General features: G+C 47.3%; 1 protein-coding gene and 1 pseudogene across 2 annotated transcripts in view; both read left to right on the top strand.

Annotated features, from left to right (window-relative positions):
- The first annotated feature begins 753 nt into the window (after positions 1 to 753).
- Positions 754 to 1,673, top strand: LOC101711575 (nucleophosmin pseudogene; annotated as a pseudogene).
- A 1,197-nt stretch (positions 1,674 to 2,870) lies between these two features.
- Map2k1 (mitogen-activated protein kinase kinase 1) overlaps positions 2,871 to 26,985 on the top strand; it is a 63,121-nt gene continuing 39,006 nt past the window's right edge. Inside the window, exon 1 of one of the 2 annotated variants that reach the window (XM_004855601.4) lies at positions 2,871 to 3,288. In XM_004855601.4, the coding sequence (XP_004855658.1) occupies positions 3,209 to 3,288 (80 nt within the window). In that variant the 5' untranslated portion in view covers positions 2,871 to 3,208. The remainder of the gene's footprint in view (positions 3,289 to 26,985) is intronic. The other variant, XM_021237029.2, reaches the window with a different exon arrangement.

Genomic DNA, 26,985 nt, shown 5'->3' on the forward strand with positions numbered 1-26,985 from the left:
CCTGATTCAGTGTAACATTTATGTAAAGTGTTTATCATTCTGTGGTCAGTGGTTCACAAATGTTTCTATGGTCAGCATTTGTGTTACCCACTCAGGAAAAGCTGGGAGAACTGATGAATCACTGCCTGGAAAAGGAAATGAGGGAAAGGAACTCTCTAGCCTTGAAATATTCTAAAAATTTTTTCTTTTTTTTTTTTTCTTTTTTGGTACCAGTGATCATACTTGGGTCCTTGCACTTGTGCAGCATTCAGAGAAACCACTGAGCTAAATCCCCGGCCCTATTCTAAAAATTTTAATCACTAGGCCAGTTCTTGATCTAGACTCTCTCAGGCCACAATAAAGCCGTAGGAACAATAGTCAATGGAGGCCTAGCCTCCGCAGCAGCCACAGAATCCAAACATTTCAGTTTTGGAAGGAGCTTCACATTTTTCACAGGGTGAAAGTGAGGCCTTAAAATTTCAGTTAACTGCCCTGGTGTGATTCTGACCTGTGCGTCTGTTTTCTGGGGCAGTGACTGTTTATTTCCGGCCGCATTTTCTCCCACCTAAGTGCGTGCCACCGCTCCGTGGAAGATTTGATGGATATGGACATGAGTCCCCTGAGGCCCCAGAACTATCTGTTCTGTTGTGAACTAAAGGCCAACAAAGATTATCACTTTAAGGTGGATAATAATCAAAATGAGCACCAGTTGTCATTAAGAACGGTCAGTTTAGGGGCTGGTGCAAAGGATGAATTGCACATTGTGGAAGAGGCAATGAATTATGAAGGCAGTCCAATTAAAGAAACACTAGCAACTTTGAAAATGTCTGTACAGCCAACGGTTTCCCTTGGGGGCTTTGAAATTACAGCACCTGTGGTTGTAAGGTTGAAGTGTGGTTCAGGGTCTGTGCATATTAGTGGACAGCACTTAGTGGCTGTGGAGGAAGATGCAGAATCAGATGAGGAGGAGGAAGAGGATGTAAAACTCCTGAGTATATCTGGAAAGCGATCTGCCCCTGGAAGTGGTAGCAAGGTTCCACAGAAAGAAGTGAAACTAGCTGCTGACGACGACGATGATAATGATGATGACGATGAGGAAGCTGAAGAGAAAGCACCAGTGAAGAAATCGATACGAGATACTCCAGCCAAAAATGCTCAAAAATCAAATCAGAATGGAAAAGACTCAAAACCATCAACACCAAGATCAAAAGGTCAAGAATCCTCCCCAAAACAAGAAAAGACTCCTAAAACACCCAAAGGACGTAGTTCTGTAGAAGATATTAAAGCAAAAATGCAAGCAAGTATAGAAAAGAGTGGTTCCCTTCCCAAAGTGGAAACCAAGTTCATCAATTATGTGAAGAATTGCTTCTGGATGACTGACCAGGAGGCTATTCGAGATCTCTGGCAGTGGAGGAAGTCTCTTTAAGAAAACAATTTAAACAATTTATTAAAATTTTGTGTCTTATTTCATTTCTCTAACAGTTGATATCTGGCTGTCCTTTTTTTTGGTACTGGGGATCGAACTCGTATCCTTCCACTTGCAAGGCAGGCGGCGGAACCACTGAGCTAAATCCCCGGTCCCTGGCTGTCCTTTTTATAATGCAAAGTAAGAACTTTCCCTATGGTGTTTGATAAATGTTGTCCAGGTTCCATTGCCAAGAATGTGCTGTCCAAAATGCCTGTTCAGTTTTTAAAAATGGAACTCCACCCTTTGCTTGGCTTTAAGTATGTATGGAATGTTATGATAGGACATAGTAGTAGTGGCGATCAGACATGGAGATGGTGGGGAGACAAAAATATACATGTGAAATAAACTCAGTATTTTAATAAAGTAAAAAAAAAAATCAATTAACTGAGCCAAGTGTGGTGGTGCATGCCTGCAATCCCAGGACTTGGGAGGCTGAGGCAGGAGGATCACCCTGAGATAGAGGCCAGTGAGTTATTTAGTGAGTTCAAGATCAGCCTGAGCTACAAAGTGAGACCTTGCCTCAAAAACAACAAAAAACAGGCTGAGGATTTAGCTCAGTGGTGCTGCTGCCTGCCTCACAGAGCAAGTTCCTGTGTTCAATCCCCAGTACCAAAAAACAACAAAAACTTTTTCAATTAATTGCTCAAAAATCTCATTAGTTTTTTTGTTGTTGTTGTTTGTTTGTTTTTTTTGGTACCGGGGATTGAACTCAGGTCCTTGTGCTTGCACAGCAGGCAGTGAAACCACTGAGCTAAATGCCCAGCCCTTCTCATTAGTTTTATTTGTATTATTAAATATAAAATTATACCCAAATGTAGATACTCTTACCTTGCTAATATATTGAAAAGTTAATTTCTTTTCTTTTTTCTTTGGAGACAAGGTCTCTCTTGTAGTTCAGGCTGGTCCTGAACTCTGAAAAGTTAATTTCAATGATTATTTTTGCTTTTTTGAGACAGGATCTCACTGTGTAGTACGGGCTAGACCTGAACTCACTATGTAGCCCAGGCTGGCCTAGAACTTGAGGTGATGCTCCTGCCTCAGCCTCTTGAGTGCTTGGATTACAGGCATGTGGCACCGTACTGTTTATTTGGCAATTTCATCTTCGCCAATACGACTTTGGTCGGCGCTGGGGGAAAAAAGGGGCGCGTGTCCCACAGAGGCCGGGACCTCCCGGCCCTGGCCCTAGGCACAAGCCTCAGAGGCGAGCTGCAAGGCAGCGGCCCACAGCAGGAAACAGCACACACCACCTTCTCCTCTTGGGTGGCCTTCGTGACTCGGGCAGCAGAGGGCGCCAGGGAGAGCGCCCCGCGCCCCGCCTCCAGACCTTCGCTCCGCGCCCCCGTGACGTATTTCCGTGTAATGAGCCGACGAGCTTCGCTCCCATTGGCTGCGGGCGAGGCACTGGGGCGGGGCCGAGCGGGCGCGAGGGAAGCCTCGCTCCGAGGCGGGGGCGTGGCTTCCCCTTGGCCGCCCTCTGCCGCCCTCCCCCGCCCTCGGGTCTCCCCCGCCCTGGACGCCTGAGCAGAGCGGCGCGAGCGCAGTGAAGGTGGTGTCGGTGGCGGCGGCAGCAGCAGCAGCTTCTTCGCGGGCCGTGTGAGCGCGAGCGCCGGCGACTGAGGGACAGGGAGGGAGCCCGGGCGGCCGAGCGCGCAGCCCTCTGCGGGCATCGCCGCCCGGACCTCCCGGCAGGCAGCCCCGGCCCGCGGCCGCCACCCGTCCCGCCCGCGTTCGTAATCAATCGGGGCGCCGTCGCCGCGCAAGATGCCCAAGAAGAAGCCGACGCCCATCCAGCTGAACCCGGCCCCCGACGGCTCGGCGGTGAATGGGACCAGCTCGGCCGAGTGAGTGGGCCGGGTGGGGCGCGGCCAGCCTTGATTTCCCCTCTCGGCCCTGTCGCCGCCCGAGCCCTAGCAGCTTCTCCCCAGGGGCCCCTCGTACACCCCCGGCTGCTGTCTGACGCGAGCTTCCAGGACTCTGGCCTGTACGGGATGGGGGCGACTGTCCGGGAAAGATTGAGGTCGCATCGGGGCCTTTGACACCTGTCCAGCCCGCGGAGTTGGCAGGAATTGGCATTCGCCAGCCCCATGCTCCCCTCGTGCCTGACACCTGTGGGGCCCGGAGCAGGTCGCTGCCCGGTGGGCGGGGGCAGACTCTCCTGGGGTTTTCGTGTGCTGACATTAGGGACTCCCTGTCCTTGGCCTTCTTCTTGGGAACTGTCTTGCTGGAAGGGAGTGGCATTTCTCTTCATCACATCCTTCATTCGTTCATTCATTCAACAAACTGCTCCTAGCACTCATGAGGCTAAGGCAGGAGGATTGCTGTGAGTTCCAGGCCAGCCTGGGCTACAGAGTGAGTTCAAGACCGGCCTGAACTACATAGCAAGAGTTTGTCTCAAAAAAACAAAAAAGAAAAGCAAACAAACAAACTATGAAGCAAAACCTGTTGCCTCCTGGGTGACTCCAGGGGCTTTCCTTACAGGATCAGGAGCCCTAAACTTACCTAAGATATGAGCACCGTGACCATGGAAACCACACAGGAGGTGCTCCATATTTGCAGCCTCTGATGTTGTTCAGGAACCAGCACTAATTTCAGGAGGCTGTTTTGTGGGGTTTCTGAGTTCCCACAGCACTCTGGGGTCCTGGGTAAGGGACAAGTCTTTGAGGGACAGACACCTGGATGGCTGGAGAAATAACCAGAAAAGATGAGGATTTTTTTTTTCCCCCTAGTGTTGGGGATCCAACCCAGAGCCTTCACACTGAGGCTTTTTACATTTATTTTAAGACTGGGTCATGCTAAGTTTCTACATTGCCCAGGCAGGGGACAAACTTCTGGATCCTCCTGCTTCAGCCTCCCGGAATACTGGAATTATAGGCATGAACCCCACCCTCTGGATCAGGTTCTTAATCTTTCCCTGTATGCCGATGGCTTTAGGAAGCCAACTGGTGAAATGAACAAAGCAGGCTTGACCTCTCCCCTTTGGTGATTTCTGTGACCTCTCCTTAGATTTGAGTAATCTGGACCTGTGGGCTTGGGGACTGTCCCTTGCTCTGCTGAACACAAGCCCAGCGGTGGGCTGTGTACTGTGTGAGCTCAGCCAGGTTCCCCTGCTGCTGCTCCTCAGTACCCTAGTGGCTGTTTTGCCTGGTGTTGACTTGTACATTGATGGTTTGCATTGTAATGTTTGTTCAGTTTTAATGGACGGTACAGTAGTTACTCCCCTAAAACAGACAGCGAGCCCCAGGATAGGGGGTCCCTCAGTAATTTCACTTTTTTCACGGCTAGTTTTGACCACGGTAGATTCTGGCTGAATGTTGGGGCTGGATAATCCTTTGCCTGTTTGATATGGAAGCCGATACTGAGTAATACCCAGCGTCATTCTGTTAATCGTGACATCTTTATTTTTGCAAGGAGATGGGGGGGTTTCATTCAAAGAAAACAATATAAAGAGTGTGAGAAAAAAATGGTAGCAAAATATCGGTGGGACTGGAAGGTTCTAAATAGTGATTGAAAGGTTAGGCTGCATTTGAAGCCTGACTGTTACTGTGGCTTTTATGATCTGTCTCTAGTCTTGCTGAGGCTTGGGGTTCTTTCATTTTTTTCATCTGCAAAAATGGTGCTAATAATAGAACCTCCTTAGGGTAGTTTTGACAGTTAAATGAGCTATTGTATAGTAAGCTTTCCAAAAATGCTGGCCGCCCGGCTTTGTCACTGGTAGAAGCTGAGCAGTGAGGAGGATGCTGGGAGGTAATTTCCATCTGTGGTGGTGGGTGTGTGGATGTGCTCAGTGGTTCTGGACAAACAGCCCTCCCCGGCCTGCTCTTCCGTGCCACCTGCACCCACCTCGGTGACTCATGGCCATGTTACAGTGGGAGGCATCTTGGTGTGGACTCCCGAGAACAAACAGGGCCGGTCCCTGAGTTTCCTAGCATTATTGAGGGTCAGATTGCTGGGATGCTGCTCATCTGGCTGCCAGCAGGGAGAACGCTGTCACCCGTCACCCTCATGATTTCTGCGATAAGACCACACACAGTTTCACAATTTTTTGTTTTTGTTTTCTTGGTGCTGAGGACCCAGCCCAGGGCCTCGTGCCTGCTAGACGTGTGCTCTGCCACTGAGCTGAATCCTTGGCCCCGCAGCACATATCTACACTCCATCAGACTTGTCAACTAGAGAACGCAGAGAGAGCGCTTGGTAGCAAATTGTCAGTGTCACTCATCCCTTGAGTTTACCTTTAGCATGGAGGTGAGCCTGCTTAGAGGTGGACGGGGTGATGTGGGGCCTGAAGTTTGAGCAAGTTGAGGGGAGGTCCGCAAAAGGAAAATTCAAAAATGTCTTTTGCAAGTGGTACAAAAATATATGAGCACATTGCTGAGCTCCCAAGTGTTCAAGTGAAATGTGCCGGCAATAAGGTCATCTTCTTCTTCTGTTCAGGAGGTTTTTCTGGTTCTGCTGCACTTAGAATTGCTGAGCTGCCTGCTGTGCCCCCCTTGCTGCCTGGCCTCCTAACCGTATTTCCTGTGCTCCTCCCCTGCCTTTCACTTCCTCAGGGCAGGACTCGTCTGACCTCCTGGCCTTTGCACATGTTCTTCCCTTTGCCTGGGATGATTCATCGCTCCCATTCCCAGCCGGGGAATGTTGTCACCCCTCTGTGCATTGTCATTTCCTCAGAGGCACAGACCATCTCGGCTAAAGATCCCCCTCTTTCTCATGTCCCTTTTTTGTTGTGTGAGGGTTACTGGATATTGGACCCAGGTCTCTGCACTGACTTATATTCCCCTACCTCATTTATCCATTTATTTTTTTATTATTTATTTTTTTGGGGGTACTGGGGATCGAACTCGGGTCCTTGTGCTTGCAAAGCAGGCAGCAGAACCACTGAGCTAAATCCCTAGCCCTATCCATTTATTTTTGAAACAGAGTCTCGCTGTGTAGCTCAGGTTGGCCTCCAGCTCTTGAGTATCCTCCTGCCTCAGCCTCCTGAGTGCTGGAATTATAGGCATGAGCCACTGTCTCCAGCTCTCCAAAATGCTCGGGTATGTGATCGTTCCTTCTATTGGTTGCAGAGTTGGCAGTCATGCTCGGGCACCACATCTTAGTTATCTTTTCTTCTAGAATCAGACTGTTGCTTCCAGCTCCTTGCAGCCTCAGAGCTCATCCTTGCATGGCTCCTTTGGGTCCTTGGAGAGTTCCCTGCTCAGGAGTGCACTGGGTAACTGAGGACCAGGCTGGTGGTGGAGAACTTGCCTAGTGCGGGAGGCGCTGGATTCCATCCCCAACACCAGAGCAAGGGTTGCTGGGTCTTAGGATCCCTTGCCCCTCCTTCCAAGATGAGTCCACTTTATTATTTTTTTCTTTTAAAATTTAATTTAAGGGGCCAGGGATTTAGCTCAGTGGCACCTTGTCTGCCTCGAAAGTGCAAGGTCCTGGGTTGGATCCCTTGTACCGAAAAAAAAATTTAATTTAAAATTTTGGGGAGCACTGAGGATCAAGGGTAGGGAATTGTGCAGGCTCAGCGGGGGTCTGCCACTGAGCCCCCTGCCCCCCCAGCCCAGGGCACTTTACTTTTCTTTTACTGGGAGCTGAACCCCAGGACCTTCACACTGAGCTACAGGCTTGGCCCTTTTTATGTTTTATTTTGAGGCAGTATCTCTCTAAGTTGCCCAGTCTGTGCTTGAACATGGGATCTTCTTGTCCCAGCTTCCCAGAGCACTGAGATTACAGGCATGCACGACAATGCTGAACCTTTGAACTTTGTGACTCTTAGTCTCCTTACCTGTGAAGTGGGATTGACTGAGATAGCCTCAGAGCCTTATCTGCTCAGGTCGTTCATTTTCTCCTCCTTGACTCTCCCATTCCCCAGTCAGCACTGCAGCACACTGTCCTCTTTAATTTGCCTTTTTTTCCTTCATAGCACTGGCCGCTAGCTAATGTTGCATAATATGCATTTGTCTGTCCCCAGCCCCTCAACATGTCACGATGGTTGGGCTTTGCTTTTCACCTTGCTCTCTGTGTGGAACTGTATCCAGCACAGGATAGGAGCTCTGTGCCTGGGAGCAACCGTTGGGCTGTTCCTGTGAAGGAGCCCCATGCAGATGAAAGAAGACGCCTGTACCTGTGCTTTGAAGGCCACAGGTGCTGAAGAAACTCAGGAGGGGCTGTGCTGGTGGTGTCTATGGTACTGGATTCTGAGCTGTTGCTGTGTAACCTTGAGATGAGAGCTAATTCCTGCACTCTGAACCCATTTCCTGCATCAGCAGTTCTGCCGGGCAGGTTCGGAAGGACACATGTCTGTTACAGCACCAAGGCCCATGAGAGAGGGGAGGGGCCTCGAGGGGGAGGGAGACCTGCCGATGTGCTTGCGGGCCTCCTGTTTCTTCTGAGCTGTGCGCGTGCTCATTAGCAGCTTGTGACTCGGTTTTGCAGTTTTTAACTTGAATGCGTCTGCCTGCTTCTCCCTGTTTTTCGAGTGGTGTCTGTGAAGTCAGTCCTGCTGAACCTGCGTCTGGAGACAAAGCTCTGTGGGGACAGAAGTGCCCAAGATTCAGGAAGATTGTGTGGCCCCCGGCAGGGTGCATGAGGCTCTTGTTTGAACATAAATACCTTCCACTTTCCCTTTGAGTTTAGTTTTTGGTTTTTTTTTTTTTTTTTGAGGCAGGATCTTGCTCTGCATAGCCCAAGGCTGCCCTGAACTCGAAGGAGTCCTCCTGCCTCAGCCTCCCAATTGCTCGGATTACAGGCCCACTCTCCCTTTGAAAGACAGAGGGAGGACACAAGTGTAGCTGTTGGGTCTGCCTTGCCTGTCCAGTGTGATTGTCCCCTTTCCCAGTTTCCACTGAGCACCCAAGCTGTCCTCACCTTGCCCCAAGCAGACCACCTCTCCCCGCTGTCTGCTCACGGTCTCCTGTGTAGGGAAACGCCCTCTCCACTTCTGTCATCACCATCATCATCATCGTACCCAAATGGTGGTGCAAGCACTCTGCCACAGAGCTCCATCCCCAGCTCTCTGTTTAGCTTCGATGAGGACAGGGACTATGGCTCTTGCTTACTAATTGTTCCCCAGTGTCTAGCACAGTGCCTGAGATAAATGAATGCTACTCGCCTTTCAAGACCCAGCGTGAAGCTTGTCTCCCATGGATATAGCCTGTCCATCTGTCTGTCCATCTTTCCTTTCTTTATTTCTTTTCCTACCCCCTCCCCATCCTATCCCATCCCCTCCCTCCCTCCCGCACTCCGTCCCTCCCTCCCTCCTTCCTTCCTTCCTTTCTTCCTTCCTTCTCTCCTTGACATAGTCTCACTGGTTAGCCAAGCTGGCTCAAATTCCTGGGTTCCATAATCCCCCTGCCTCGGTCTCCCAAGTAGCTGGTCTACAGCTGTGCACCACTGCACTTTTCTGTAGCCCTTTCTGACCAACTCTGTGTCATGTTAGTTATTTTGTTAGATCACTTCTTGGTTCTATAATTGTTTTTTTCTGAATGGATTAGAAATCCACCCTCTGACAAAGTCTTTACTGACAGCTTGCCATTCAGTTTGTCAAAGAATAAAGAAATACAGACTGCAGCAACAGCATCTCATACACGAGAAGTCATCATAACAAGAATCCTTGTCATCATTGTAGAAAAAAAAAATCTCCCCAATCTAAGAACTTAGTTTCGGTGATGAATGGAACTTTGATCCCCACCAAATGAGCTGATTGGATCCACCAGAGAATTCAGTCCAAGAGAGCAGGTAGGGAAGTGGTACTTACCTTTTTTGTGTGTGTGTGTGTGTGTGGAACTGGGGATTGAACTCAGGATCTTGCACTTGCCAGGCAGTCGCTGGTGCCACTGAGCTAAACCTCAGGCCCTATTTTGTGATTTTTTTTTTTTTTGGTACCAGGGGTTCAACTCGAGACCTTGCGCTTGCTAGGCAGGCGGCGAAACCACTGAGCTAAATCCCTGGCCTGGTACTTGCCTTTGAGATGAGGCCTCCCAGTGTTGCCTGGGCAAAATCCATCTTCCTGCCTCAGCCTCCTGAGTAGTTGGGACCTTAGGTGCATACCACCGTGCCTGGCTCTATTCTTTCAGTTTTTTGTATATTTGCAAAAATTCATGGTAAAATAAAACAAAATACCCCAAGAACAAAATTCATCCCAAGACTTATGTCCTATTTTATTCTATTTTGTTTTTCAGATTAAACCCAGGGAGTTCTGAGCTGCATCCCCAGCCCTTTTTAAATTTCATTTCAAAACAGGATTTTGCTAGGTTCCCTAGGCTGACTGAAATTTGTGATCCTCCTGCCTCAGCCTCCGAGCATCTGGAATTACAGGTTGGCCAACACACCCAGCTGTGTCCTTTTTTAAGTCGACTCACATTCCCTCTTGCTCATCCCCAAATCCCTTTGTATTTCTGGCCTCTCTTAGGTAATAAACATTACATTAAATACAACCTACCTCCACCTCCTTCTTTTTTTCTCATACGTGGTCTCACTATGTGGTCTAGGCCAGCCCAGACTTTAAGTCACTGTGTAGGCCAGACGGGCCTCAATCTCGAAATCTTCCTGTCTCAGCCTCCCAGGTGCTGTTATTACAAGACGTGGATCGTCATGCCTTGTATAATCTTGTGTTTTTTTAATGAGTCACCTCTTACTACTTGCATTACTGTCTAATTCTTTATTCATGAAGCGTACCTTCAGTATCTTTTCCCCTTAATTACCAGGGAACATGCCTGTTTGGACCTCGGGCTCTAGAGCACCGTTGTCTTGATGCAGCTGATCATCGCCGATGGGTTTGAGAAAACCAGAGCTTTTGAACTCAGCTCCCACAGGCAGAGCCTTGCTGCCTGCCTTTCCCTGTGAACAGCAGTCGTTTTTGCCACTTCTACATGAGCATAGGTCGAGTGGGGTGTGTCTTTCAACACCTGGAGGAGGTGAGCTCAGAGGGTACACACCAGGCCTGGGAAGGAAGCCTCGAGTTCCTATTTTGTTCCTCTTGCTCCCTTCCCGCAACCATCCTGGCTGTCCCGCTGCTCCTCAGTTCTTGTGTGCACTTCCTGGCCTGCGTCCTGTCTCGAGTCCCAGGAGAGCTGCCTGGAAGGAGGGAGGCTCGAATACCTATCCGCTCAGTCAGCCCCTCCAGGGTAAAGGGCATTTTGTTGTGAAATAGGTGTCCTCTGAGGCCTGGCAGAGGCAGAGCCGGGTGCCAGAAGTGCTGATCCCACCTCCAGTTCCTCTGTGGAGCTCTGTAACTCTTGGTGACCTGCTTTGGTGTGATGAAGGGACAAGTGGAGGCTACACGGGGCTGAAGACACAGTGGACCAGGCTGAATGACCTCCACCCCTCTCTGAATCGTCACCTTCTTAAGGACAGGGCTTTAGAAGCTGCCGTGCCTTTGCACCTTTTAAAGAAACAACCCACAGGCATCACATGCTTAACGGTTGTGAGTTCCATGATAGTCATTTTTTAGATAGTTGGGATCAGCTGCTGAGCACCCCCACACCCCACTTTTACACACAGACATAATCTTCACACTTAGCATTTCTGTTGGATGAAGAGGAGAATATGATAAAGTCTGCCTAACCAAATGGTTGGTTAATTTAGGTGATTTCCAGACTTTTACTTAATAGTGCTGTGATAAATGGATTTTGAACCAATTTATTTTATTTTACATTTGATCTTAGCCAAAAGGCCGAGAAGCAATCATTTTATTTTATTTTGCTTTCACATGAATTCACCCACCAAATCAAGGCAATGAACCGTGCTACCGCTCTTGTTACATATTAACGAGTATGTTCCATAAACATAGGCTGACCCAATTTAAAATGTGTATTTCAGCTATTTCCTCAAGCTTCAAGATTCTCTTAATGAAGGTTTAATGTTTTTTGATAGATTAATAGGTGGTATAAGGGCTCCTTTAAAGACAGTTTGCTTTCCTGTAACATAAGCTGTATTTTTGAAGTGGAATTCTTCTCTGTATCTCCCCATTTCCGTTTACTGTTATTGGACGCATACTGACTGTGAGGCACTGTGCTGGGAGCCACAGGGAGGCCGCTTAGAGATGAGGAAGATCACCTCTGCCTCTGAGGGTCTTACATCTCACAGGGAGTGAGGAAAGTGCCCTGAAGAAGGGGGACAAAGAAGGCACTGTCAGACTGGCTGTGTCAGGAGGAGGTGACACCGAACTGGTCTTGCAGGGTAGCTAGGATTTCAGGGGGGGGCTGTGCATGGCAGGAAGAGGGTGCAAGGTGAGCAGGCCTGCACAACTGGGAGCTTGGCTACTGCAGGAGCTGTGCAGTGCCTGCGGGGGTTGTGGCTCAGCACCCTGTATAGGGTGGGGGATGACACTGGAGAGGTAGGGTGCAGGTGTCTGGGACCAAAGAACATTTAGAAAAGCCACCCCCAAGCTTTTCCCCCTTCTGATCATTTTTTTTTTTTTTGGTACCAGGGATCCAACTCGAGACCTTGCACTTGTGAGGCAGGCGGCAGAACCAGTGAGCTAAATCCCTGGTCCCTTCTGATCATTTTTAAATAGATATCTCTAATAGTTTTTAAGTGCTTCATATTTTATGTGGTTACATTGTCCCATTGCATTTAATGTTAAATTTTTAAAATAATTCTCAAAAGCATATCTAGCCAGGAATTTAGCTCAGTGGTTTTGCCGCCTGCTCCGCAAGCTCAAGGACCTGACTTTGACCCACGGTACCAAAAAAAAAAAAAAAAGCATGTCTTGCCCGGGACAGTCTACTTTTCTTTGGCATTTAGATGTCTGTCACCCCTCCACAACTGGCTGGGGTATGTGGCTTCCTCCTCTTGTGGCCTTTTCTTTTTTGATACCGGGGATTGAACTCGGGACCTTGCGCTTTCGAGGCAGGCGCTGGAACCATAGAGCTAAATCCCTGGTCCTTCTTGTGGCCTTTTCTTTCCCTTACATGGTTAATCTATCCCATGTGGAGTTGATTTTGTTTGGTGTGAGATGTGATTATTTTTCCTCTGCAGTGAGTTCTGTGCTACTGGAATTTATTAAATAATCCTTATTTACATACTTGTATATTCAGATTTTTTGGTTTACTTTTTTTTTTTTTTTTGAGACATGGTATCACGTGTAGTTCAGGCTGGGTTTGAATTCACTGTATAGTCCAGACTGGCCTTGAAATCATGGCAGTCCTCCTGCCTCAGCCTCTCCAATGCTGGGGTTACAGGCGTGTGCCAGCACGCCCAGCAGGTTTTCAGGTTTACTTTTACTTGATATTTATAGTATTTTGATTTAATTCTAAAAATTTTTTGTAGCATTCTATGTAGGTTTTTTTGAGATGAGTCTTGTTTTGTAGTGTAGGCTGGCCTCGAACTCATGGGAATCCTCCTGCCTCAGCCTCCCCACTGCTAGGATTACAAGTGTATGCTACCACACCTGGTTACTCTATGTAGTCTTGTCTTTTTTTTTTTTTTTTTTGGTACCGGGGATTGAACTCTGGACCTTGCGTTTGCAAGGCAGGCGCTGGAACCACTGAGCTAAATCCCCGGCCCTACTCTATGTAGTCTTGATAGTATTTTTAAAAATTTGATATGGTTAAAGAAAACTAAAATTTTCCTATGGTGTCTTTGCATTTATTCTATGATGTTGTGATAGTTTCTTCCAAATAATTTTCTTGTGTTCTGACTTAATTTGTCACTTATTATTTTAATGCCATTGCATCTTCTTTTCTTTTTCTCTTTTTCTTTTTTTGGTACCGGGGATTGAACTCAGGACTTAGATCTTGCAAGCAGGTGCGGTGCCACAGAGCTAAATCCCTGGCCTGCCATTGTATTTTTAAATTTGTATTTTTCATCTTGACTATGTTTTGATTTGTATGAGTTATTTATATCTTATTGCTTTAAGTTTCCTTATTTTATCTGGTACTTTTTGGTTAAATATAGATGCATTTCTGGATATGCTAGTGACGTCTGCAAAACTTTGGACATTCCCACCTTGACTTCCTCTTGAGCCCATTGTTTCGTATTTGGGGGGCATTGAGGAATAGGAGGTTCCCAGGACCTTCCTGTCAGGGACTCTTATGTTCCACCCCAGGAGCCAGGAGTAGGTAGCAGAGCATGGTGGGACTGGATGAAGGGACCCTGCAGAATGCTGTCCCTTCCTCTGAGAAACAGGGAGACCAGGCCAGGCAGGGGAAGGAGGGGCCGGAAGGAGGAGCTGAGCTTTCCCAGCTCTCGTTCTTGCAGAGGGTGTGTGTGTGTGTGTGTGTGTAGTGTGTTTTCATTTGGGATGCCTACTAGTTTGAAAAATTTCCAAGTTTCCTCAATATTGAATTTGGTGACATTATCCAGTATTCTAAAATTTTTTTTTCTTTTTGTTTTCACGTAGTAAACTGAAGGTTTGGAAAAGTTTCCCTGTAGACCCTACTGTCATAAGTGGCTAAGTGAAAAAAGAATAAGGAAATGAAGGGGAGTTATTTTAGTCTTTGATCCTTGGGCAAGGGCTTTTTTGGTACCAGGGGTCGAACTCGGTTCCTTGTGCTTGCAAGGCAGGCGGCAAAACCACTGGGCTAAATCCCTGGTCCGGGGAGGGCTTATTTTTTAAGCTTCATAATGTCAGTTTCAAAATAACCAAAGTCGAAAGTCCCCTTGAAGTGAATGCTTTTCTGGAATTGACCTATTTTAGTTGAACTGTTACCAAGAAGGGTTTAGAATCTCCAAGGCTCTTAAGTGCATTTGCTTTCCAGATAAAGTGGGACAATTGAGTTGAATGAATAATCTGCCTGGGTGTGGGTCAGATTAAATCTTGAAATTTGGAGCCTTGTTGTAGGAAGAAGTGGCTGATTAACCACTCATAGGTTGTCCTCCTAGCTTTGTCTGGATCCAGGTTAATTATGTTTCCTTTTTTAATGAGTTAAAACTTGCATATTCAGGTTAGTTTTTAAAAATTAGATCATGTTAGACACGGGGTTTGATCCCCATGAACACGCCAGAAACAAAACAAAACATCAGACCCTTACATACTAAAGAGTCCAGAGTCAAAAATTTTGCCCTCTTTGCTTTTTGCTTTGGTAAACCTCCAGGAGTGTGCTTATAGCCAGGCATGGTGGCACACACCTATAATCTTAGTACTATGGGAGGCTGAGGCAGGAGGATCACAAATTCAATCCCAGCCTAGGCAATTTAGTGATTTAGGGAAAAGGCTAGGGATGCAGCTCTGTGCAGAGGCCCTGGTTTCAGTCTGGGTTTCCCCAGGGTGTGTGGGGGGGTGGGGGTGGGATGTGTGTGTGTGTGCTTGATAGGGGAGGCCTTAGAAGTTAACAAGAATTTCAAGCTACCTGTAAACCTTTTGTGTGGTGGCTTATTCAAAGCCAGATTGAAATCGTACCAGATTGTCAGCCTAAGTGTCAGCTCTTCTTTCCCTCGTGTAGTTTGTGGAATGGTAGGGAAAACAGGAAAAGAGAGTTAGTTAGCATTACAGTGATTATTAGTATCATAGAAAATTTATCTTGCTTATCTTAGGAACTCATTTGTGTCCACAGACAAAACTTGGACATTGGAGCAAAGGAAAGGCTTTTATCACTAAAGGAAAGACTAGTGGACCCTTTGGACCAGGCATCTGACACATTACAGACATTCCTCCTTCAATGACCAACTTACAGGTCTGTGACTAGGTCCTTAATCGGGCCACACCTGTAAGCCCAGTCCTTGGGAGGCTGAGGCAGGAGGACTGCCATGAGTTGGAGGCCAGCCAGGGCTGCATAGTGAGTTCAAGGCCAGCCTGAACTACATAGGGAGACCCTGTCTCTAAAATAATAATAATAATAATAATTGATCACTAACAGGAATTGTATGTAGTATGTACATTGTAGTATTCAGAACAAAGAAGTGATCAAAGGAAACTCCAGCTTGGTGACTTTGCTTTTATTTGCATAACTCTTACATGCAGTACTATAATGTATAACAGAGCACAAAACTACTGTTCAGTATACTACTATACAGCAAAAAGTACAGTGCTATATAAATAAGATGTACTACACACAAAAAAAGACATTGAGGCTCTATCAACAAGATGTTCAGAACTGTACAAAAAAAAGGACTGGTCATAAGTCTGAGCAACAGGTTGTAAGTCTGAGCAGTGTGTCTCGGTTATAAGTCTGGACAGTAATTAAACAGATGGATTGTTAACTGAGGACTATATGTTAATTTAAGTAGGGATTGCAACATTTTTATTATTACTGGAGCAACATTCCTTCTAAAACAGGCTGTTTTGCCTTATTTTGGTAATTAACCTTGGGTTACCCATAACTGTAGCTTGTTGTGTTTCTATTGCTGAGTGTTCTAAGTCACTGAACAATTAAAAATATAGCCCATTCCAAATAAAAAAGAAGCCATACCATCTCGTGTGTGTGTGTGTGTGTGCGCGCGCGTGCGTGTGCACGCGCTAGGGATTGAACACAGGGCTTCACGCATGGCAGGTAAGTGCTGTGCCTCTAAGTCATATCCCCAGTCCTGTTCCATCTTATTCGGGGCCCTCAAGGGGAGAGTTAATAGGAAAGTCCCAGAAACCGCCAACAAGTGTTTCAGTTGCACTGAACAGTTTTAGCTTGACGCAGAGTGGCTACCAGGAAGAGTTTGTGAATTCCTGCATGCGGCTGTGAGGTGGCAGCACACAGGGTGAACGGAAGTCAGTGCTTCCGGAGGCAGGGGCTGGGGTTCCTGGAGGCCAGCCCACAGCTGAGGAGCTGGACAGTCCCCAAGCAAGTCCATTCCTGATGGGCAGGACCCCAGCTTTAATCCAGGAGGTAATATAAGTGGATTCTGATGCCGGAAGGAGCAGTAGCATGAGGTCAGAGGACACCAGGCTTTTATTCCAGAAGGTATAGTTACTGTTTAATCAATCACAGGCCAATCTGACCTTCGTATATTCATGATCTCAAGTTTGCACTAAAATCATGCAAGAAAGATCATAGTATTCACTGGTGCACAAAAGAGAAATGAAGCTGGGGAAGTTAGGTAATTTCACAAGATTGCACTATGGAGTGGTAGAGCTAATTATAGAGCCTGGGTCTGTCCTATTTTAATGCCCATGCCCCACCCTCGCCCTGTGTAAAATGCTGGAGGTCTCTTGAACTAGAGTTTCCGAAACTACAGCCACAGCCACATACAGCTATGTGTATTTAAACGTGGCTTTTCTTTTTTTTTTCCGTACCAGGGATCAAACTCAGGGGCTTGTGCTTTTGGTTTTTTTTTTTTTTTGCGGGTCCTTGTGCTTGCGCAGCAGGCGGCGAAACCACTGAGCTAAATCCCCGGCCCGAGGGCCTTGTGCTTTTGAGGCAGGCACAGCGCTACTGAGCTACATCCCTGGCCCTAGCTGGTGGCTTTTCTCTTGAGCATCACAGTCCATTTCCATCACCTTCGAAAGTTCTACCAGTGCGGATCTAGAGGGCCATGACCTTGCCTTTTTATTCAATCAATTAATTAATTATTGCTCCTTTATTTTGTGGAGGAGAAAAGGAGGAACAAAGAAAAGAAGTAACTTGCTCAGGGCCCCTCATCTAATCATCCCAGGCTTTTGGACACATTGCCTGGTGGATTTTCCCAGGCCCCATCCTCTCCCTTAAAAACAAAATTAACAACGGAGACCTTCAAAAGAACTGACTTCCCTACTCACCCAGTTTCACCCAGCCTTTAGTAAACTAGATTCTTTGTCCCAAAGCACAACTCTATGTTTTCCCAAGTTCAAAGAGCATGTCCGGATTAGCTTTCTTGAAGAAAATGAAAGATGCTTGTCGGAAAGGAATTCTACACTTAATATATGAAGTGGCACTTAGATTCTCTTTGGTTCCTTCTCTGCTTTCCTACCAAGCACTTTGTAATTGAACTTGCAGCTGCTAACCATTTGTCTTCCAAACAAGACCAACTTCAGGACAGTTCAAGTGACAGAGGTATGGATATTTTGAATGCAGGCAGCTGCCTGTTATTTGTGTTGATTCAAATAGCATTTGTGTCAGGGTCAGATAGATTTAGATTATGATGAAAATTACAGTGGATTTCTAATTTATGTGTTAATATGTGTTGACATTCATCAGACTGATATGCATTACCTACTGGGTATTGGGTTACAAGATGGACTGAAAGGGTTTTGTTGAAAATTGAAACAGATACAGATGTTATGGACTTTGCAGCTTTTTTCTGAATTACATTGTCAGTGTTTGCGGTCGACATGTCTACCTATTTACTGTTGGAATTCAGTTAGGAGCTTCAGTTTAGATCATAACTCTGTAGTCAAGTGAAGAATCATGTGCAAATGTCCTTGTTGTAGATGCAATTAGAGACATTTAAATTATACCCTCCAGTGTCTAAGTGACAGTCTAAAGTGTGTGTGTGTTTGTGGGATGGGCACGTGGGAGCAAAAAGGAGGCATTGTACTGGTGTGATATTTTTAGAGAGCCTAAATGAGATGTTTGATTGCAGTATAACTAACAGACTCAGGGTTTAGAAAGTTCTCTTTCAGAAACTGAGAAATTAAAGTTTTGGATTTCTTTTTTTTCTTTTTTGGTTCTGGGGATCGAACTCGGGTCCTTGCGCTTGCGCAGCAAGCGGTGAAACCACTGAGCTAAATCCCCAGCCCTGTTTTGGATTTCTTAAAGAAATGTTAAAGTCTTGTGCACGAGTACATTCAGAAAGGTTAGAAATGGAGAAGTTGGAATGATGGTAAGGCATCAAGAAGAGTGTGAGGAGGTCAGAGGATTTAGAGGTGGCGGGAGCATTTGGAAGGGGTCCCTGGGAGCTCTGGCACCTGCTCTTAGTGCAGACCACATAGGTGGGGGAACAGAGCACCCAGCAGATGTCCTGTGCAGTTTTGTAGAGTTGATCTGACTTCTAGAGAGTCAGGAATCTGCTTCTGAGAGCTGTGGACTTAGCGGGTCTCATGCAGCTGGTCCCAGAGGACAAGTGTTCCTGTCATGGGCGCAGCAGCCTAGCAGAAAGCCCAGCTTCTGGAGCCAGTGTCAAGTGGTTTATTCGAATCCAAACCTTTTTTTCAGAGGGGTCCGAGAGTCTTTCAGGCTTCAGGGCCTTCATGCTGTGGAGCGACAGTGCGTGTGCAGAGTGGAAGTGTGCGATCTGAGCTGCGTTCCTGGTGCACCTGTCCACTCTGTGCTTGACTGTCCTGTGCCTCGGTTTCTCTGGGCACAGTTAGGGGTGGTGGCTTTCTGTCATCCAGCGTGTGAACAGGAGTCCCATGTGGTACAGGAGTCACCTTTCAGCAGGTAGTGAGTAGACTGAATTTTTTTATTGAAAGCAATCTTGAATGTTCTGTTGCAGTCCTATCTCTTGGCAGGGAAAGAATCAGTACTAAGAAAAGTTGGTTGAGATGTCACACAGCAGTTGTTTTGAATTTCTGACTTTTTAAATTTTTAGTATTGGGGGTTGAACTCAGGGCCTTTGCACTGAGCTACATCCCCAGCCTTTTTTTATTTTTAATTTTGAGACAGGGTCTCGCTAAAGTGCTCAGGCTGGGCTCAAACTTGTAATCTTCCCGTCTCAGCCTGAGAGTACTGGGATTACAGGTATGTGTCACCATACCTGGCTGAATTTGTGACTTTTGAGTAGCACAGTCTTGAAGGTGGGGGAGGACAGCAGAAAGGCTTTGGCCCCGGCAGACTTGAGTTTGAATTGTGACCTGCCTCTTACCGTGTGAACACTTGTAAATTCTTTCATATACCTGAGCCTATTTCTGCATCTGTAAAATGGGCATCATAACACCTGCAGAAAAAATGCACAGACACTCCATGTGTAAACCGCTTCTCGTGATGACTAGAACTGATGGTAACAGCTACAGGTGCCTTACTCTCTGCCAGGTGAGAAGGAGAGATGATTCTGACCTCCCTCAGGACTTGAGTGGCGGTTCTAAAGCTGTCTATCCACACAGACACAGAGGCTACACCAGATACACTTGCGATATTTTAGTGTGTGCAGGAAGCAAAAGAATTATTTTCAGTGAAACAAGAATCTACACAAGGTGCCTAGGAAACAACTGCCACACAGTGCATCCTAATATAGACTCCTCTGGCTTCTCTGGCACGGCCATCTGCCTTTGAGCGCCACCCAGGAAGCCCCACAGTCTTCTCCGGGAGTTTAACGGGATTTCCGGGGCTTTGCGTGTGTGCACACATGCTGGGAAAGGCAGTCACTGGCCTTGGTGGCACAACTGGGAGGTGGCCTCCCTCCTGTGGCAGACGGGAGACATTGGGGGTCAGTGCGTGGTTGTCTTGCTGTCCTGCCCAGTGGGCCCTGGGCTCTGGACACATTGTGCTGTCTAAGGAGTTCCCTTCTCCACCCTCCGTGTATGTTGAAATCTTTATCTGGCACCAGAGTCCAGCTTTTTCTCTAAATCCGGCACAGAGCCTGGCTCCACCCCATTCTAGGCAAGTGTGGAACGTGCGCTCTGCAGGGTGCTCTGCAGATCCCGCCTCACTGCTGCTGCTTGTGCAACCCTGTCCAGGCAGGCGAGCTTGGGACACAGGGCCGGGTCTCACTCTCAGTGCATCGCGCATTCCCTGGCATGGTAGTCAGCTTTCTGTCATTGTAACAAATACTTGTCATCTTAAAGAGAGAAGATTGATTTTGGCCCAGAGTTTTGGAGCTTTTGGTCCATGCTGGATTGGCTTTGTCCTTCTGGGCCTGTGCCAAGGCAGCACATCATGGTGGAGCAGAACTGTTTGCCTCATGGCCAAAAAGCAAAGGAGAGAGAAGGAAGGGACCAGGGACCCACTGTCCCCTCCAGGAGGTTGGCCCAAGACCTGAGATCTTCCCCTGGGCTCCACCTTGTAAAGGTTCACTGACTGCTCAGCGGTTCCAAGTGGGGCCAGGCCTGTAACACATGGGCTGGGGTCTGGCTGGAGCAGTGCTGTCCATGGCTGAACAAACCCTGAGGCACCTGATGACAGAGGGCGGGACTTCAGGGGTCTGAGAAGGGAGTTTCAATTGGGCTTCGCTGGGGGTTGCCTTTTCTCAGTTTACAGCTCTAGTCACAAAGGGTAACCATGCCCACAGTAATCATAGCATTTGTTCTTCAAAGCTCTGTATACTTGTTGATTTTACATCCATTTATCTTAATTGTTCAGCCGCATGAAGTATGGAGATGTGTGGATCAATGAGGAAACTGATTTCTTATAGAAGGACGTGTACATGTCACACAAGCAACTCAGAGTGCCGTGGTCCTCTTTGCTGCCTCTTAGGCCACTGTCCCTTCTTAGCACAGAGCAGACGAATTTGGGGAGTGTGTATTTCTGGGGACACCTTACTTGCCTTGAAGCACCCCTCAGTGTATGGAGGAAGGCTCGGGTGCCTGGAGAGCCTCTGCTTTTGACCTGCTTACTTCCCAGCAAATGCTGGCTTCTCGCTGGAGATGTGACACTGGTGGCTGAATTTACGTGGTACCTGGTGGCTTTTCACACTCCCCTTCATGCCTCCCTGGGGACTGGGATAGGACAGATGGCCACAGGCACAGTCTTCTCAGCTTGGCAGACTCTCTGTGAATCACATTTGGGAAAAAGTTAAGTTCATGCAGTAACTCAGTTTCAGGAACGTGGTTTCATACTGCTGGAAAGTTGTTTAACACTCTTGGATAAATCACACTTCAGCAGAACTCATTTGGGAACAGAGCTTCATTTCTCTGTAAGTGGCTGTGATTCCCACGCACCAGCCCTCCCACCCCATAATAAATCTAGGCTGATAAGGTGAATGCTATGCTGAGCCAGGTTGTTTCTGGGCCCACAATAGAATTATATCAATCTTCCTTTTCACCACCGCCACCTTTAATTCCTTCTCCCCTGAATATAGCCGCCTGCCCTTAAAATCTCAGAGATGGGAAAGATCACAGCAGTTCACCCTCCTTCCTTGTGTACACTGGAAGACAGCAAGGCCAGAGAGACTGGGCAGGGCCCTCCGTGTCGTGGCCACTGAAGCCCTGGACACGATCCAGGGCCTCTGACTTCTAACTTGGGTGTCCCGATTTCTGTCCTGCCCCACTCCACTGCCTGCCCTTTGCTTCTGTCTCAGGACAAGGGGTGTCTGTGACATATTCAGTTTACAATGAGTAAAGGAAAATATATGGTCACTGTTAAAGCCTGCTGGCCAGGATGGCTTAATTTCCTGTTAGCCCTTACTTTTTTTCTTATCTTTGGTAAAGGCCATTAAAATGTCCTGATAGATTTGTGTGCAGTCAAATGTAACCTTGGGTTTAACCCTGTATGGGCTTGACTGATAGGATTTAACCGATAAGGGGGAAAAAAGCAAAGGATAAGTGTGCTGAGAGGGAGAGAAAATTGTTAATGTTTCTTTTAACAGTTAATCTAGAATGGTGACATTGTCATTCATACCTTTTGGATCTAAAAATCATCAGAGTTTGATGTTTCAAATATGGTAGCCGGATATATAACTCAAAAGCAGGTATTCAGACTGCTGAAGGTTTTTTTGGTACCAACATCGAACTCAGGACCTTGTGCTTGCAAGGCAGGCACCAGAACCACTGAGCTAAATCCTCGGCTTTTGTTTTTTATTTATTTTTTAATTTATTTATGGTGCTGGGGTTGAAACCCAAGGCCTTATGTATGCTAGACAAGTACTCTAGCACTGAGCTATACCTCAGCGCCTGGCAACTGTTCTTGAATCTTTTTGGGAGGTCACTTTTGACCAATTAAGCATGGCCTTAGGCTGAACTAGTTGGAGCCTCCAGATGGGACCAACAGATGTGACTCCTGCCCAGGGTTATTGTAAGTAAAGTGCTTGGCAAAGTGTCTGGCACAGAGGGAATTGGGAGTATGAACTGGTTAGCTGGAGTCCATTACTAACCTGTACGTGACTGTGGTGGGAACAGATGTCACAAATGTGGCTGTAGTCTGATGGCCTGGAAGAATGAAAGCTCCTCCCAGAATAGCCCAGGCAGCTCCTAGGAAGGGGCTCGGAGGCACGATGTGGCAAACCAGTGGGTAAATGACGGCACTTCTCCTCTGGAAGAAAAGGAAGTAGGTGGGGAGAAGTAAAGGGGGGAGAGCTTGGTGGCCAAGTCTTTTATCTCTGCTATAAGCTTGTGCTTCCTCTTTGAATGCAGAACAGCCTCCGCAGAATTTTGACCCAAAGTGGTCCAGGTTCTAAGTATGCCAGTTACGCTGGTTTGGGAGTTGGCTTGCTTTTCCCCACAGCCAACAGCTTGAGTTTAATATGCAGTAGAGCATTGTCTTAGATTTTGTTTTCTTGGTTTTGTTTTTGTTTTTGGTACCGGGGATCGAACTCAGGACCTCGTGCTTGCAAGGCAGGTGCAGTGCCACTGAGCTAAATCCCTGGCCCTAGATTTTGTTTTCTAATCCTGGTCACCAGTGTATTCTTCCTCCTCCCTCACTTGGTGGATTCTGTGATACTCTGAGGATTCATACTGAATGTGGTGTGCCATCCTAAATCTCCTTTTCCAACTAAGAATAAGTTAGAAAACTGACTCCAATACATTTACCTACTTAGGCATTTCAGAACATGTTCCTTCCAGTTCTCCGTGCTGGTTCTCCTGACAGCCCACTGTGATACCAGGCAAGAGAACCTGTTCCAGGTCAGTTGACCAGTTGCCCACAGAGTTGATGCAGAGCTGCAGAGCTCTGGCTTCAAGTCCAGGGTTGTTTGTGCAGTGTTAGTACATTTGTGCGCATGTGTGGTGCTAGAGATCAAACTCAGGGCTTCAAACATGCTAAACAAGTGAGCTAATCCCCAGCCCTTTGGTACCTTTTATTATGAGCATAGTTTGCATATTGGAGGACAATTACTTTGCAAATAAAAATATCCCTCAGGGATCCAGTAATACATGAGTTATATAAATAGGCAAACTAAATTTGGTGAACTTTACTTCTCTGAAAAAGCATCTATCATTGCTAAACTTACTGGTCAGACAGCTCCAATGTAAATCGGTATTGGCTTTAGGAACGGGGACTTTATTTTGTAGGACTGTGGTTGCTGTGCAAAGCTTCTCTGACTTTCCTTTGGCTGGCACATCGGATGGGCTGTCTGGCTGTGCTGTTAGAGACTGCTTTGAGCTGGCCCTTTGTCATGTATCAGGAAGTGTAAGCACCTAAGAGAAGTCACCAGTGGGGCCTCCAAGGACTTGGAAAGCTGAGTGAAAGTTTTTGGACTTCAGATTTCTGTGGTACATAACTCTTTACCTTAAGGAAGCAGGTAACTTGAGTTTGGGCACTTTTTGACTCCATTCCTTTGAAAGTCCAAATTATAATTTTCTTCCCCAAACTATAATTTTTAGTTTCTTTTTGTTTTTGGTACTGGGGATCGAACTCAGGACCTTGCACTTGAGAGGCAGACAGTGGCACCACTGAGCTAAATCCCCAGCCCCCCCGAAACTATAATTTTTAGACTCATCCAAATATTGTATAAGCACATGATGGATGATTTTGCCCCCAAAACTGCATATTAAATTTCTTGCTCAAACTATATTATCTCCCCTGAATTTTAAATGTTTAAATTCTTTTTGTTTTTTGAGACAATCTGGCCTCAAACTCACGGTCCTCCTGCCTTAGCTTCCTAAGTGCTGTTATTACAGGTGTGCACCATCATGCCAGGGTTAGATGTTTAAATATTAAGACAAATATTCTTATGGGATTGCTGAGAAGCTAGGGTGTTAATCTGCTCCTCTGCTGAGCTAAACATGCTGAGGCATTCTAGGCTGCTGTTTTAAGGCCATCTTCCTCAGGCAAGAAGCTTGGCTATTTTCTTTGTTTTGTTTTTGGTACCAGGGATCAAACTCGGGTCTTTGCGCTTGCAAGGCAGGCGGCAGAACCACTGAGCTAAATCCCCAGCCCAACTTGGCTATTTTCTTAGTGTTCAACATTGTATTTTCCTCAGTGGAAGGGGAACAAGGGCGAAACAGAGCAGAACAGGTCTGGGACTGGGGGGGAATCTCCATGGGAGGGCGTGTGCTGAGCATGAAGAAGCCATGGGTTCAATGCCCAGCACCAAACAAAATGAACAAAACTATTGTAGATAAGATTGAGGACAACGAACCTGCTCTAGCCAGAATGAAAAACTTGTTGATTTTGAAATTCTCTGACCTTCCTGTACCTAGCTATTCATAGTAACACTAAAACAAATTATGAATTTAATTTGACAGGAAAAGAAAATAATTTAAGAAGCACGAAAAATCTCTTCTCCACTTCTGTAGTGTAGGCGTTTTCTCAGAGCTCACTGCGATCTCTCACTGGATTAGACTAAGGGTGGGGCACGAATACTTTGAGCCTTGTTGAGAATATGAGCACCTGTTAGGCAGTGTGGCAAACGCTCTGACCCAGGCAATGGCAGCGCACAAAGGGCACGTGCACTGCTGTGGGTGGTGAAGCCGGATCCTCAGAGAGGGGCTGTGGCTGTCCTTGGGCTCTGTGGTCTCCTCTCTTATCCTTTGAACTTTCCTCGAGCCTCTCCTGGCTACCCACATACCGTGTAGCCCACTTGGAGAGTGCTCAGCTTGTCCAGAAGAGAGACCCCAAGCCCTCTTGTCCTCAGGGATGACTGATGCTGACTCCCTGGAGTGAGGCTATGGGCTAGGGACAGTCCTCGAGGCCACCCTCATTCCGAACACCAGGCTAGCCACACTTTTTTTTTTGGTACCGGGGATCGAACTCGGGTCCTTGCACTTGTGCAGCAGGCGGTGAAACCACTGAGCTAAATCCCTGGCCCACACTTGTGATGAACTGGTTACTCATTGGGAACTTCCTGTTACCTCTCAAGTTCCGTCATTCACTAGAGCAACTCCCTGGACTCAGGAAGGCACTGTGCTGCTGCTTACAATTTTACTATATCACAAAGGCTAAGAATGAAGACTGGCAGAAAAAAGACTTGTAGGGGGAAAAAAGAGAGAGAGAGAGAGACAGACAGACAGACATGTAGGGTGAAGGCTGAGGGGTGCTAAGTGCAAAGCTCCTGGTGTCCTCTTCTTTTGAGTCAGGGCACACACACCGCTGTGTTAGAGAGCAGTGTGGCGGACCGGGTACTCACCTAAATTTCAGTGTGGCGAGTTTTGTTGGGGTTGGATTGCTGGGCATGACTGGGTTAATCTTTGGCTGAGTGGTCAAACTCCATCCCCAGCCCTTTGGCTCTTGCATATTGGGCTGAAATCACAGGGCTCAAAGCCCCACCTTGCCAAGCACCCTTGGCCTTTCCGGCCCTGCCCTTGTCCACTCTTCTCCTTAGGGCAGACTGTGGGGGACTCACCGTGAGTCATCTTACTTGTGTGAACTCCCAGGGCCACCATGAATATGCTACAGTTACTTAGGAAATTGGGAAGATTCACAGGCTGCCTCCCGGAAACGGGAAAAAGGCCGGGCAGATGCTTTCTTATCTACCCTCCCACCCTCAAAGCTGTCTACTCCTTGTCCTGTAGTGTATAACCAACACCTCCTGGGTGCCCAGCCAGAAAGCTAGAGTCTCCCTTGACTCCCCTCTCTTCTCAGGCCCAGGTGCCCAGGTGGCTGCCACACTTACTGGCTGTGACTCCATCTCCCCACCCTGTTCTCTGTACTGAACCCTGACTGTGTGGCATTCACATGCTTATCTGCTCTTGTTCTTCCCCTGCCTTCAGAGAAATTCCCTCCCTTGTTTTCCCCATCTCTATCTAAGCTCTGTGTTGCTGCAAGATTCTTGGTTAAAATGATCTTCTCATAGGCTTGCTTCGGAATTTGTTGTTGCAGAACAAGGTGTATAATTCCATTTGTGTGAAACAAAACAGAGCATACAGGATGTTCTCAGATGCGCTTGGAAGGATCTAGAAGAGGATACACTGAGCAGCGCACAGTAGTCTGTGGGAAGGTGGCACGTAGAGTGACTTTATGCAGTTCTGGACTGGTTACATTTCTTGCAATGAGCCCCCATCACTTTCTTTTTTTTTTGTACTGGGGATTGAACTCGGGACCTTGTGCTTGCGAGGCAGGAGGCAGAACCACTGAGTTAAATCCCCAGCCTGGCCCATCACTTTTGATGCCTGCTAAATTACAAACCCTCCCCTCCCACCCACTCTCCATCGCAGGGTGCTGTGCCCCTCAAGGTGCCTGGCTCCTGGACACCTGCTCACCCAGCTGATTCTCAGGCCTGGCTGCTCTTCCCTTCCGCTACACAGGGAAGACTGACACCTTAGGATGCAACTCAGGCATTGCATTCTCTGACCTCTTCTGCTTCCTTGTGTTAGATGCAGTTGGGGGCCATTGCTCTGTGTTTCCAGAGCCTCCTGTGCTCACCCTGCTTTCAGTATCTGGAGCCTGCCCTTCCCTGCCCAGCAGGGTTGCTACTGTGCCTGTTCTTACCCTTCCTGGTTTTAGGCTTACCTCGTGCTCTCGATGCCTGCCTCTACCTACCTGCTCCCCTACCTACTAATCTGACCAACCTGGCTTTCCCACTCTGTCCCCCTTCCCCTGAGTTGGCCCTGTCAGGGGCAGGGATCTTACTGTTTTTACTCTCTCCTTCCTAGCCCCAGTACACGTGCCTGCCACCCTGTGGATACTCCAAAATAAACCTGCACCACCTCTGACTGCTGCACAGTGCATGCA

This window comes from Heterocephalus glaber, unplaced genomic scaffold (genome assembly GCF_053883595.1).
Source record: "Heterocephalus glaber isolate CG9 unplaced genomic scaffold, H.glaber_assembly_v1.0 deba00001689, whole genome shotgun sequence".
Lineage (NCBI taxonomy): Eukaryota > Metazoa > Chordata > Mammalia > Rodentia > Bathyergidae > Heterocephalus > Heterocephalus glaber.